The sequence below is a fragment of the Momordica charantia genome, assembly GCF_013281855.1.
Source record: "Momordica charantia cultivar OHB3-1 chromosome 5 unlocalized genomic scaffold, Mcharantia_2.0 BLBB01000005.1, whole genome shotgun sequence".
Classification (NCBI taxonomy): Eukaryota; Viridiplantae; Streptophyta; class Magnoliopsida; order Cucurbitales; family Cucurbitaceae; genus Momordica; species Momordica charantia.
This window is the reverse complement of record NW_028275163.1, coordinates 9,694,877-9,708,269: the sequence shown is the minus strand read 5'-3', so window position 1 is coordinate 9,708,269 and position 13,393 is coordinate 9,694,877. Positions and strand designations below refer to the sequence as shown.

Sequence of the window (13,393 nt, the reverse complement as noted above, 5' to 3'; positions counted from 1 at the left end):
CCAGTCGACCATCTGCCTGCCTTCCTCTCCGGCCGCCTTCGTTTTTCTCCATTGCCAAAGCAATTCGTCTCCATTTATGTCAAGCAAAAGATTTGCATTCCAATATATCCTAATAGTTTTCTCTTTCAGATTTGAACAATGTTGAAAACCTTTTTTTGTACTGTTAAACCCTTTCAATGTTCCTTCCATGCTCGAGTAGTCTCTGATGGTTGTTTTCGATTTCCGATTTCGTGTGAACTATATGGAATTTACTTTATATTCGGATATATTTTATAACTCAAAAAGGTTAGTCGGATATAATTTAAAATGCTTCAGTAGTTATGTGAACTTCCAAATATTGCTAGGGTTTTTGATGGACAGAACTCTCTAAATGTGAAAATCAATAGAAGTAGTATTGGTCAGTACATAAACAATTGATTTTCGAGGATCACGGTAGGAAAATTATTCTGCCAGTTGCTTATAACTCAAAAAATATTCTGTCGGTTAGAATTTATTTTATATCCGGATATATCTTGTAACTCAAAAAGGTTAGTCGGATATAATTTATAATGTTCAAGTAGTTGTGTGAACTCTTACATCATTTTCGTCTTTTTTTTTTCTACTTCTGCATTGTTAGAGCCGCCATCAACACCTAGATTTTGACCATTTTAAAGATTCAAAGATTTTTCTCACAATTCTCATGTCCTCCATTGTTTGGGGAAGAGAATACCCTGGACACGTGGAGGACCCCTATTGGTGCTCCAAGATTGCTCATGAGTCATGCCCAGCTCGGATAGCCGACAAATGCTAAGTATGAGGGTCGAGGTGAACCTGGCCCAGGTCTAACCTGCCGGGGAGCTCGGTAGGGGTTGATGTGAGCAACTGTCTGCGGCGTGATTATCAGGCGTAACCGTCGGTCCCGAGATTACCGAATGTAACCGTCGCGAGATTAGCGGGACTACCACCCATAAGTAGAGGACCTCACTCCCCGATCAGGTACGACGATTTCTGGCCTCGAACTAAACTTGGAATCCGACCTATACTGACTTGATCGTCGGAGTGCTCACCTTTTTGTGCAGGTCCGCCCAAGTGTTCAGGTCGGTCCGGAGGCCGAGTTCGAGCTACAATCTGGAATACACTGTTGTGCATATCCTTGCATAAACATTTGGCGCCGTCTGTGGGGACGACAATCTAAGTCACCCCAGTTCTTTTAAACCAACACGCGAGCGAACATGGTTCAACCAGCGAACTCGACCAATACGACAGATCGAAGGACTCTAGCTGCCAGCGATGCCCACCAGAGGAAGGTCGGAGCAGCAGCGGTAGAGGGGCAAGGTCACGACGGCCTAGTAACGGAACCCCTCCGCAGGACGTCCAAGGCCACCCGTGGCCGAGGTGGGACCTCTAAGAAGGGCGCCCGGGGTCCAGCCCCGGATCCAACAAGCGAGAACTTTGATGCGCTCAAGAGAGAGATGGAGGCAATGCGCACACAAATGCGCTCCATGGAGGAAATGTATAACGAAATGATGCTAGCTGCAGGCGCAGGGTCCCGATCTGAAAATCGAGTGACGCGCGTGGACGTACGCGAGCAAAGGGGTTCCCACCTCGGCCCGGCCGAGGAGGAACGTCCCGAAGACAACGAGAGCGAGGGGTACACTCGCCAGAGGGGAGACCTCCGTGAGCATCTCAACAGAAAGAGAGGCTCGTCTCTCCGAAAAGGGCAGTCACCATCCCGCTCACACAGGAGCTCCAACCAGCAGGCTGAATCCTCTCACAATCCCGCAGGGATAATCACAAGGGAGGAGTTCGACCAGCTGAGGGGGGAGCTCGATGCTCAGGTGGAGGCCTTAAAGGTCAAATGTGAGCAGAAAGACGATTCACTGAACGATGGCGACTTGGGAGAATCGCCTTTCACCTCGGACGTTTTGGAAGCACCAATCCCTCTGAAGTTCAAAGCTCCTACCGTGAAGCCTTATGACGGGACGAAGGACCCCAAGGACTATGTTGAGGTCTTTGAAGGCCTCATGGACTTCCAAGCGGCATCAGACGCAATCAAGTGTCGCGCCTTTCAGATCGCGCTTACTGGCAGCGCGCGATTGTGGTATCGGAGATTGCCAGCCAGGTCGATCTCAACCTACTCTCAGCTGAGAAGGGAGTTCCTCGCCCAGTTTTCTTCTCGGCACTATGACAAAAAGACAGCGACCCATCTCGCCACCATCAGGCAGAAGGAGGGTAAGACGCTGCGAGAATATGTCACCAGATTCCAGGAGGAGCAGTTGAAGGTTGCACACTACTCCGATGACTCGGCCATGTGCTATTTCCTCACCGGTCTAGCCGACGAAGCCCTCACGGTGAAACTTGGAGAGGAGGCCCCGGCCACCTTCGCCGAGGTGCTTCAGAAGGCGAAGAAAGTCATCGATGGACAGGAGCTTCTCCGAACCAAAACCGGCCGACCGGAGCGAAAGATCGGTCGGGGCAGAAGTGGGAAAGATGTAAAAAGGGCAGATCCCAAGTCCAAGGACAAGGGATCCTTTTCCAGCGGCCGAGCTGAGTATCGAAGGGCGGAGAACGGACCTACCAGGAGCCGACCTTATGAGCGCTTCACCCCGACCACGATTCCAATTTCCGAGATCCTAACAAACATCGAGGAATCTGGAATGGAAAAACTACTCAAGCGTCCTGAGAAGCTTCGGAGAGCCCCGGAGAGGCGCAGTAAGGACAAGTATTGCCGCTTCCATCGGGAGCACGGCCATAACACGTCAGACTGCTGGGAGTTGAAGCGCCAAATTGAAGATCTAATTCAAGATGGCTACTTCAAGAAATTTGTGGGAAAGCCCAGGACCAGCTCAGCAGAGAAAAAGGAAGAGCGAAAGCGTTCAAGGACGCCGCCCCGGCGCACTGACCGACCTGCGGTCATCATACCATTTTTGGAGGGCCAAGCGGGGGTCAGTCCGGACATAAAAGAAAGGAGTTAGCCCGTGCAGCCAGGCGCGAGGTGTGCATCATCAGGGAGTAGGGGCCGACCTGCCCAATCACCTTCGACGGTGCAGACTTGGAGGAGGTTTACCTGCCCCACAATGATGCACTTGTGATTGCTCCCTTGATTGATCATGTGGTGGTCAGGAGAGTGCTGGTAGACGGGGGCGCATCCGCTAACATCCTGTCCTTACCGACCTACCTCGCCTTGGGATGGACGAGGTCGCAATTGAAGAGAAGCCCGACACCGCTGGTTGGGTTCTCTGGAGAATCGGTCATCCCAAAGGGTTGCATCGACTTGCCGGTCACGCTGGGGCAGGACCGAACTTGGGTCACTCAAATGGCCGAGTTCGTGGTAATTGACGGTAGATCGGCCTATAACGCCATCTTTAGGAGACCCATCATTCACTCATTTCGGGCCATTCCCTCAACACTTCATCAAGTTTTGAAGTATCCCACCCCCAATGGCGTGGGCACGGTCCGAGGAGAACAGACCCCTTCGAGGGAGTGTTATGCCTCCGCACTCAAAGGCTCATCGGTCTGCGCCCTCGAAACTCTCGCCGGTAGGGATGGGACGCTCGAGTTCGAGGCCGACCTGCCGAGGAAGGAGTTTGCCGCACCCACTGAGGAGCTCGAGCTTGTTCCTCTGCTTAGTCCCGAAAAGCAGGTAAGCATAGGAACCAAGCTGGGGGCCACCGACAGAGAGGAGCTAATCCACTTCCTCAGATCCAACTTGGACGTCTTTGCGTGGTCCCATGAGGACATGCCTGGCATAGACCCGCGAATTATGACGCATCGCCTCAGCATAGATCCATCATTCCGACCTGTGAAACAAAAGAGAAGACCTATAAACAAGGAGAGGAGTGATGTAATTGTTGAGGAAGTTAACAAACTTTTGACAGCTGAATACATAAGAGAAATTTCGTATCCCGAGTGGCTCTCCAATGTTGTATTAGTTAAAAAATCTAACGGCAAGTGGAGAATGTGCGTAGATTTTACGAACTTAAATAAGGCATGCCCGAAAGATTGCTTCCCACTGCCGAGGATTGATCAGCTCGTGGACGCCACAGCCGGGCACGAACTGCCCGGACTGGACGGAGTATTTCAGCGTGTCGAAGGAGGCTTGCGTAAGCTCGGGGACTGGACGGATTGAAACTGCACGAAGACAAAATCCGAGTTAGACCTGAACGACAGAAAAGAAAATTACGAAAAGCAAGAACTACTATGTACCTAGGTTCTCAAACCTAGTGGGGACGTCAAAAAAGGAACGACCTGACTCGTCCTTTGCGAGCCATTCCCCGGAAGCGTAGAACCACTTCCTCACCCATCCCTTGATGGAGGTCGGCCCCTTAACTATACCGCCTGCGCCTTTCCTTACGCACATATAGAACCGACCAGGCTTCTTAGCTATCCTTTTCGCTTCGAAGCACGCGAGGAGCTGGTCTACGTCCAACAGCTCGGCCTCCTCACTATCCCGAGCTCGTAGCCAAAAGAGGATGGCCAAAGCGAAAATGACACCCCACCCATTGGGGGCCACTTGAGCCGGAGCCAATCCAGTCCGGAAGAGAAATTCTTGGACAAAAGGGTGAAGGGGAAGTCTGAGGCCGTACTCAAACATTTTGAAGTAGAGAGTGACCCATCCCTCTGGAGGATTGTCAGCTCTCTCCCCCTCCTCCGGAAGCCTGAGGAGGATGTTCTCAGGGATAGCGAACCCCCTACGAAGGAATCCGAGGTAGTGCTCAGGTATCCTAGAAGGGTATTCCAAACCCTGACCTGAAGTGGAGGCGTCACTATCCTCCCCGTCATCGGAGAGTCTAAAGTTTTCTATCTCCTCGAGCTCAGACTCTAACCTACGAGCTAAATCGGATCCTAAGTTGCTGCTAAAAGAGGACGACATGGCAACTACGTTCGAAAGAGAGAGGGAAGAGACCGACCTACCAAGGGTTCGAGCTGCCTTCAGATCGAACTCCAAGAATTCAGGGAACGTAAGGTATGACCTGAAGGATTGGGGGCATTTATAGCCCGTCGGAAGAATTTCCCCACCGTACACGTGTAATCAACGAGCGGCTAGGATCCTCCCTGAGATCCGAAGCGTCGGAATATTTGAATATTCCGACGATAAATCTTCCGCGACGGTTGTATTTTCCCACGAATAGGAAGTCGCCACGTGTCCAAAGCAAGTCGAATGAACTTCTCTGCCAGGTCGAGATCGGACCAGGCAGAGAGGGGGCCAATGTTTGGGGAAGAGAATACCCTGGACACGTGGAGGACCCCTATTGGTGCTCCAAGATTGCTCATGAGTCATGCCCAGCTCGGATAGCCGAGATGGCCGCCACTAACGTCGACAAATGCTAAGTATGAGGGCCGAGGTGAACCTGGCCCAGGTCTGACCTGCCGGGGAGCTCGGTAGGGGCTGATGTGAGCAACTGTCTGCGGCGTGATTATCAGGCGTAACCGTCGGTCCCGAGATTACCGAATGTAACCGTCGCGAGATTAGTGGGACTACAACCCATAAGTAGAGGACCTCACTCCCCGATCAGGTACGACGATTTCTGGCCTCGAACTAAACTTGGAATCCGACCTATACTGACTTGATCGTCGGAGTGCTCACCTTTTTGTCCAGGTCCGCCCAAGTGTTCAGGTCGGTCCGGAGGCCGAGTTCGAGCTACAATCTGGAACACACTGTTGTGCATATCCTTGCATAAACATCCATTAATGTGTTTTCTTCATCGACAACCATTCAAAAAGTCTAGGGAACCATTGGGAGGTTAGTGAAGAGATGAACCTGCTATAGAATAAGGAGAAATCCGTTTGGAAAATTACGAAAGGAGAGAGAATGATTTGAATATTTTTGTAATTAATAATATTGGTAAATCAAGATAATAAATCATTTTGAATGAGTGAATTAAGGGATTAGTGTTAGAAATTTGTATGAGACCCACAATAATTAAAGGATTATGATAACAATGTATGAAATTAAATCTTTTATATTTAAAAAAAATAAATAACTATAATAAATGTAAATGCAATAAATAAGGGTAAAATTGGTATTAAAATAAAAGTGTAAAATTGGAAAACTTTAGACATTTGTGTAAATAAATTTTTAAAAGAGGCCTCCGAAAATATTATCTCTTGGTGCGTTGATTTCGTGGATCTATAAAAAGCCAAAAATAATAATATATAAGATTAATGTTTACTCTAACGTATTCAAATTATCAGTAAACACAACAATTCTTTAATACTTGCAAACAATCAAAATTCAAAAATTAAATTTAGCGTCGTGTCTTTACTTTATAACAATCGCCCATAATAATACCTACAATCTCATCGATGACCATCATGTCAAACATAGGCATACATGAATATGTTTTGGATTAGTTTATCGTATCAACTTACACTCGTATTACTCAAAACGGACGGAATAGGCAAAATTAGACTATTGAATTTGTGTAGGCTTATCATGTGTAGGCATTCATAAAAAGTGGTATAAAAATGTGAATTTTATGGCCCATCTCTTTATAATTAATCAGTAAATGTTGAGTTGACACGTGTTATTTATTGTTATTGGATTTGTTAAATACGCACTGTAAATAAATAATATGTGAGAGTTAGTTATTCTGAGGAGTGGGGAATATTATTGTCAAGGAGAACAAATCTTTTGTAAAAAAAAGAAAGGCGAGAGAGAAAAAGGGTACCAATCTTCTCATAATACTACTTGTATTTCGATTCTCATACTTGGTGGATAAAGTGTTGAGAGGTACTATTAGGAGTATTAGCTTTTAGTACTTTTGTAACGATTTTGTTTAGATTACTCTGGTAACAATATTCCATATTCTTGTAACTGCTTGGTTAAGTGATATATTTAAAAAAAAACCTTTGTTTTGTTTAATGAAAGTGTGCAAGATTTAACTCGCTCTCAAAGTTGAATATGATATCACAGCACTATTGAGAATTTACCAGGGTTATTCTAGTCTTTTCCCTTTTTTTTTGGTTACTTTACCTTTCTTGCTCGGTTCCTTCCATTTTCATCTGCCATGGCCGACGACGCACCTCAAGCTCCAGTAAATCCCACTCCCACTACGAGCTTATCCTCTTCTTCGAACCAGTCTTCTCTTGCGCAACATGCGGATCCATATTTTCTTCATCATTCTGACAACACCAACCTTGTTCTGGTTTCTAATTTTCTTACGGATGAGAACTATACTTCTTGGAGCCGATCCATGACTATTGCACTCACGATCAAGAACAAGATTGGTTTCGTCGATGGAACTCTTTTGAGGCCTACGGATGACACGTTAATTCATGGATTGTTTGTAACAATGTGGTAATATGTTGATCTTGAACTCTCTTTCTAAAGAAATCTCTGCTAGAATTTTGTTTGCTGAGAATGCACGAGAAATTTGGTTGGATCTTAAAGAAAATCGACCACAAATTTTTCAGCTTAGGGGCGATTTATCAGATTTGGTTCAAGATCAATTATCTATCAGTGCTTATTTCACCCAATTGAAAACACTTTGGACCGAATTGGCTTCTTACTACTCTTCTTGCACCTGCAGCAAATGTTCATGTGGTGGTGTTAAAGCTATAGGTGAATACTTTCAAATGGAGTATGTCATGTGTTTTTTGATGGGTCTTAATGATTCATTTAGTCAGATTCGAGCTCAGTTGCTACTCATGGAGCCAGCTCCTTCAATTAATTGGGCTTTTGCTCTTATTGCCCAAGAAGTTCAACAGTGTGCGATTTCGTCTCCTTCATTAGCTAATGCCACAGCATTTCTGGCGCGAGCTTCTTCTCCTGCTCATGGTCCACACTCCTCTTCTTCGTCATCCCAGTACAAGAAGAAGGAGAAGACTGTTTGTACTCACTGCGGCATTGTGGGACATATGGTTGATCGATGTTATAAGCTTCATGGATATCCTCAGGATATCGTTCCTCGGTCGTTCGTAATTCTTCAGTGACCACATCTACCAAACCAGTCGATACATCTTTGAAAACTTCCACCACGTCTACCACTCTTCCTAATTCTCTTGCTGGACTTAATATTGAACAATGCCAATGACTATTGAGCTTGTTGCAAACTCACCTTTCTAAGGCTACGAGTGACACTAATTCAGACCCTATAATATTGCACGTTGTAGGTATATGCTCCTCTGATCTATCCTCTCAACATTCCTTTGGTCAATGGATAATTGATTCAGGAGCATCTACTGATATATGCTTTTCTCGAGCATTATTTATTTCTTTAAAGTCAGTTTCTGGGGTCTCTCTTACTTTGTCGAATCAAGCTCGTGTTTCTGTGGATTTTATTAGTGATATACAGATCACACCTAGTCTGCTGCTTCGCCATGTTCTATTTGTTCCTACATTCCGGTTCAATTTGATTTTTGTCAGCCCTTTAACACAGGATTCTTCTCTAATGGTTCGTTTTGTTGATGACTCTTGTCTTATCTAAGACAGGTTTTCCTCGAAGACGATTGGCAAGGGTAGTCTTTGGAAAGGCTTATATGTTCTTTTCGGTGCTACTGATTCGGTTTGTACTGTTTTTAGTATGTCTTCCATTCATACTTGGCATGCTATGCTTGGACACCCATCAAATAAGCATTTATGAGCTTTACAACCAGTCTTACAATTTTCAAATAAATCTACAACTGCTGATCCTCGTTTAGTATGTCCTCTAGCTAAACAAAAGAAGTTGCCATTTGTTGTTCACAATAACATTACAAGTAGTTCATTTGATTTAGTACATTGTGATATTTGGGGACCTTATCAAGCCCCTACTCATGGTGGATTTCGATATTTTCTCACTATTGTGGATGATTTTTCGCGTTATACTTGGATATATCTGATGCGCCATAAGTCCGATGCTTTATCTATTGTTCCTTGTTTCTTTCAACTGGCTACACTCAATTTGGCAAAGACATTAAACAATTTCGTTCTAATAATACCCCAAAATTAGCCTTTACTGATTTCTTTCATGCTAAAGGGGTCATTTATCAATATTCTTGTGTGGGTCGACCGGAACAGAATTCTATAGTGGAAAGAAAACATAAGCATTTATTGAATATGGCTAGGTCTTTGTGTCTCGGGTACCCATTAAATTTTGGGGATAATGTGTCCTTACTGCCTTTTTTCGATTAATGGGCCCCACTTGGCTCGGGGGGATATAGCTCAGTTGGTAGAGCTCCACTCTTGCAATTGAGTCGTTGTGATTACGGGTTGGATGTCTAATTGTCCAGGTGGTAATGATAGTATCTTGTACCTGAACCGGTGGCTCACTTTTTCTAAGTAATGGGGAAGAGGACCGAAACATGCCACTGAAAGACTCTACTGAGACAAAGATGGGCTGTCAAGAACGTAGAGGAGGTAGGATGGGCAGTTGGTCAGATCTATTATGGATCGTACATGGACGGTAGTTGGAGTCGGCGGCTCTCTTAGGGTTCCCCCGTAGTTCTTCTCCTACTTTGGTATGGCATACCCCTTTTGAACGCTTATATGGACATCTTGCTGATTATTCTTATCTACGTATATTTGGTTGTCTCTGTTTTGCATCCACATTGACCGCACATCGTTATAAGTTTCATCCACGGGCAATTACTTCTGTTTTTCTTGGTTTTCCACCTCGCATGAAAGGGTATTGCCTTTATGATATTGAGAAGGGGCAGATTTTCGTGTCATGTGATGTTGTTTTCATGAGCATATTTTCCCATTTCACAATGTTTCCCCAGAAAGTGTTGTTGTTGATTCTTTTCCGGACATTGTCTTTGCCAAAATCTTTTGATTGTTCTAGATTACCTATGACCACTGCTTGTTCTTCTTCTGGGGTTAATGATGGTCTGTCTTCTGTATTGTCTTCTGATGCTTTACATAATGATTTATGTGATGATATATCTGCTGATTCTCCTAATGCCTTGGTTTCTGATGGTATTTTTGCTCGTTCTTATCATTCTGCCGAGCCAAATAATAGTAATGTTAATTCTTCCACTGCTAATGACCATTCGTTTTTGCTTGTCCGCCAACACTTGAAATTTGGCATTACCTGCTCTCCAACGGTCTTCTCGTACTGTTTAAAAACCATCTTACCTTCAAGATTTCACTGCAGCCTTCTCCAGTCTTCTTCATTACCTTCTACTTCCTTGAGATATCCATTGCAAAATTATTTGTCATATGCTCTTCCTTGTCGTCTGGGTATCGTCATTTTGTGTTGAATGTTTCAACTCATTATGAACCATCCATTTACCATTAGACAGTTCTTCACTCTCATTGGCACTCTCATTGGCAGGATGCAATTTGTGCTGAATTGTGCTGAATTGGATGCTATGGAAGCTAATAATACTTGGTCCATAGTGCCTTTGTCTTCCGGCCACCATTCAATTGGATGCAAATGAGTTTACAAGATCAAACATCATTCTGATGGATCTATTGAGCATTATAAAGCAACGTTAGTAGCTAAGGGTTATACTCAGCAAGAAGGTCTTTATTATGTTGAAACTTTCTCACCTGTTGCTAAATTAGTTACTGTCAAGGTCTTACTTCATCTTGTCATTTCATATAATTGGCCCTTAGTACAGCTGGATGTTAATAATGCTTTTTTGCATGGGGATTTGTTTGAGGAGGTGTATATGGATTTGCCTTTGAGATATAAGCATGACAAGGTTTCTCCTAATGGGAGCGTTTGGTTTGTCGACTTCATAAGTCCATTTATGAACTCAAACAAGCATCTCATCAGTGGTTTGACAAGTTTTCACATGCTTTATTACTCCTTGGTTTTAAGCAAAAATCTGATTATTCTCTATTTGTAAAGGGTTATGGTTGTAGCTTTTTTGCTCTTCTTGTTTATGTCGATGATATTATCATTACTTGTGCATCTTCCTCTTTAATTGATGCTTTGAAAGTTCATCTCTATGGTCTTTTTAAACTTAAAGATTTGGGACAACTGCGTTATTTTTAGGGACTTGAGCTAGCTAGTTCTTGTACGAGTATTTTTCTCTCTCAGCGCAACTATGCTCTTTAGATTCTTGAAGACATCGGGTTTCTTACACGCAAGTCTTCTAAATTATCAATGGATCCTAATATTAAGCTTTGTGCTTCTATTGGTACTCTTTTGGGATATCTCACTATGTATCGACGTCTTATTGGTTGGTTATTGTATTTTACGATCTCATGGCCTGATATTTCTTTTACTGTTCATAAACTCAATCGGTTTGTGGCTCAGCCTCGACAGCCTCATCTTCAGGCTGTTCAGCATCTTCTTCGTTACTTAAAGGGATCTACTGGACAGGGCATTTTGTTATCTAAATCTTCTTTTCAACTTCGTGCATTTTCTAATGCAGATTGGGCTTCGTGTCTTGACTCTCGGAAGTCTACTACTGGATTTTGTATTTTTTGGGAGAATCTCTTATTTCCTGGAAGGCAAATAAACAAAGTATTATTTCTCGCTCTTGCTATTACTACCAATGAGATTATTTGGCTTACTCGCCTTTTACAAGATTTGCAGGTTTCTTTTCAACCGCTTGCACTTATTTTTTGTGACAATCAGGCTGCTTAGACATTGCTTCCACTCCATCATTTCATGAGCGTACGAAACACGTTGAGTTGGATTGTCATTTCATTCATGACAAGATTACTGATGGTCTTATTCGGCTTTTGCCTATACGTTCCCGTCTTCAGTTAGCTGACATTTTTACTAAGGCTTTGCCCTCTTCGTTTTTCGTATTGTTATCTAAGATGGACGTTTCTAACATTCACTCTCGATCTTGAGGGGGAGCATTAAGAGTATTAGCTTTTAGTTAGTCAGTTTATATTACTTTTGTAACCATATTAGTTTGTTTAGATTACTCTTGTAACAATATTCCATATTCTTGTAACTGCTTGGTTAAGTGGTCTATTTAAAAGACCTTTGTTTCGTTTAATGAAAGTGTGGAAGATTTAACTCACTCTCAAAGTTGAATAGGTACTGTTGTGAAGTGGATGTATATTATCACAATGGTATCCAAAACCAATATAATTTCTGGATTTTTTCTCTTCTCCACCATAGAAAGACATCATGGTCCCCTGTGAAAAAAAAAATTATTTGCTAAGATGGAAATAAAGATATCAAATCCCTACCAAGATAGCAGAACACATCTTGATCAAAATGATTGTATCTTGTTGGATGTTCAATCTCGGCTAGTATCTAGAGCACAGAATATACGAAATAGATTACAAAATATTAGGACAAATATTAGAACTATGATTCATATTTCTCATTTTTAACTGGGAGATTGATACTTTGATGTTATTTGCTTTTGAGTATTCAGTAATCTCCATCACAAAAAAGTGGAGAAAAATAATAAAACAGAATTGTAGAAGAAAAATGAAAGTTAAAAAATAAGAGAAAGGGAAAATAAGTTGAGAGAAAGCTAAGACAAGAAACATGAAAATCTAATAAAGTAGTGGGAGAAAGGAAGATGAAAAGGCCGAAAACTTGTAATAACAGAAAAAAACCATGTTAGTCGATCTAAATTCATTTATGCAACCACCTTGTTCTAGTATTATCTAATATGATTACACCAAAAGATTATAGCAACTCTAAAGAAAAATATTGTAGTAATATAATTGACAACACAGAGTACCAGAGAGCATTTCTCAAACAAACAAATCATAATAATGGGTACTCTTTCACAATAGAATGTCACAACACAAGGCAACCTACAATTACATATTTTTAGATCACTTAAAGCAGCCCATAAAACATTTTATAGTCCTATCTTGATCATCGAGCTCAATTTGCACAGCTGACTGAGGAATAAGTTTCAAATTTAAACACTCTATTATTAATAATTTTGAATGCCATTTGCAGTAATCAAACTCATTACAATCCATGGCAGATGGAGCACTCGAACAAACATCTAAATTTATCAAATTGAAAGAAAAACTTCAAACTAGCATTGATAAAAAAATTATATAAATTCAAAAAATAAACCTATAAATTGTTCAGGATCGTGCGCATATACTTGAGCAACTAAATATTTAACAGAAAATTCAAGTAGAATAAAAATAACAATGGTAAGAAAACGAACTAAAATAAAATTGGGACAGTTGCAAATATGACAAAAATGTTTAGTAAAATAAGTAAACTAGCAACCATATTTAGGTTTTTTAAATATAGTATTTTTTCCAACAAAAAGCGAAGGTCCAATTTTAAAATTACAAATTTATCCTGCAATATATCTGATATACATATATAATATATCTGTAATATATCTTACTAGTGATATATGTCTCTGATATACCACTAATATAATAATGGTATACAATTGAGTTACTTCTTATATAATGTTATAGGGAACAAAGCGGTCCAAACGAGGCAAGAGGTCGGACCATTAAAGAAGAAATGTGCCCGAGATCATCAACCTCAGCCGACCCAACATCCCGACACTGATTTAGCGCCATGGCGCC

At 42.4% G+C, this 13,393-nt stretch overlaps 1 protein-coding gene across 13 annotated transcripts; it reads left to right on the top strand.

The window, feature by feature from the left end:
- Positions 1-6,968: 6,968 nt before the first annotated feature.
- Positions 6,969-11,889, top strand: LOC111025199 (uncharacterized). 13 transcript variants are annotated; one of them, XM_088124309.1, is made up of 5 exons: positions 6,969-7,279; positions 7,512-8,094; positions 8,414-8,486; positions 9,193-9,420; positions 10,236-11,889. In XM_088124309.1, the coding sequence occupies exons 1-2, from the start codon at positions 6,990-6,992 to the stop codon at positions 7,912-7,914; spliced, it is 693 nt and encodes a 230-aa protein (XP_087980435.1). In that variant the 5' UTR covers positions 6,969-6,989; the 3' UTR covers positions 7,915-8,094; positions 8,414-8,486; positions 9,193-9,420; positions 10,236-11,889. The 13 variants fall into 13 exon arrangements, with proteins under 13 accessions (XP_087980435.1, XP_087980433.1, XP_087980431.1 ...); XM_088124307.1 differs by having other exon boundaries at positions 7,512-9,420; positions 10,236-10,426; positions 11,287-11,378; positions 11,493-11,889; XM_088124305.1 differs by having other exon boundaries at positions 7,512-9,420; positions 10,236-10,426; positions 11,287-11,378; positions 11,451-11,889.
- The last annotated feature ends 1,504 nt before the right edge of the window (positions 11,890-13,393 follow it).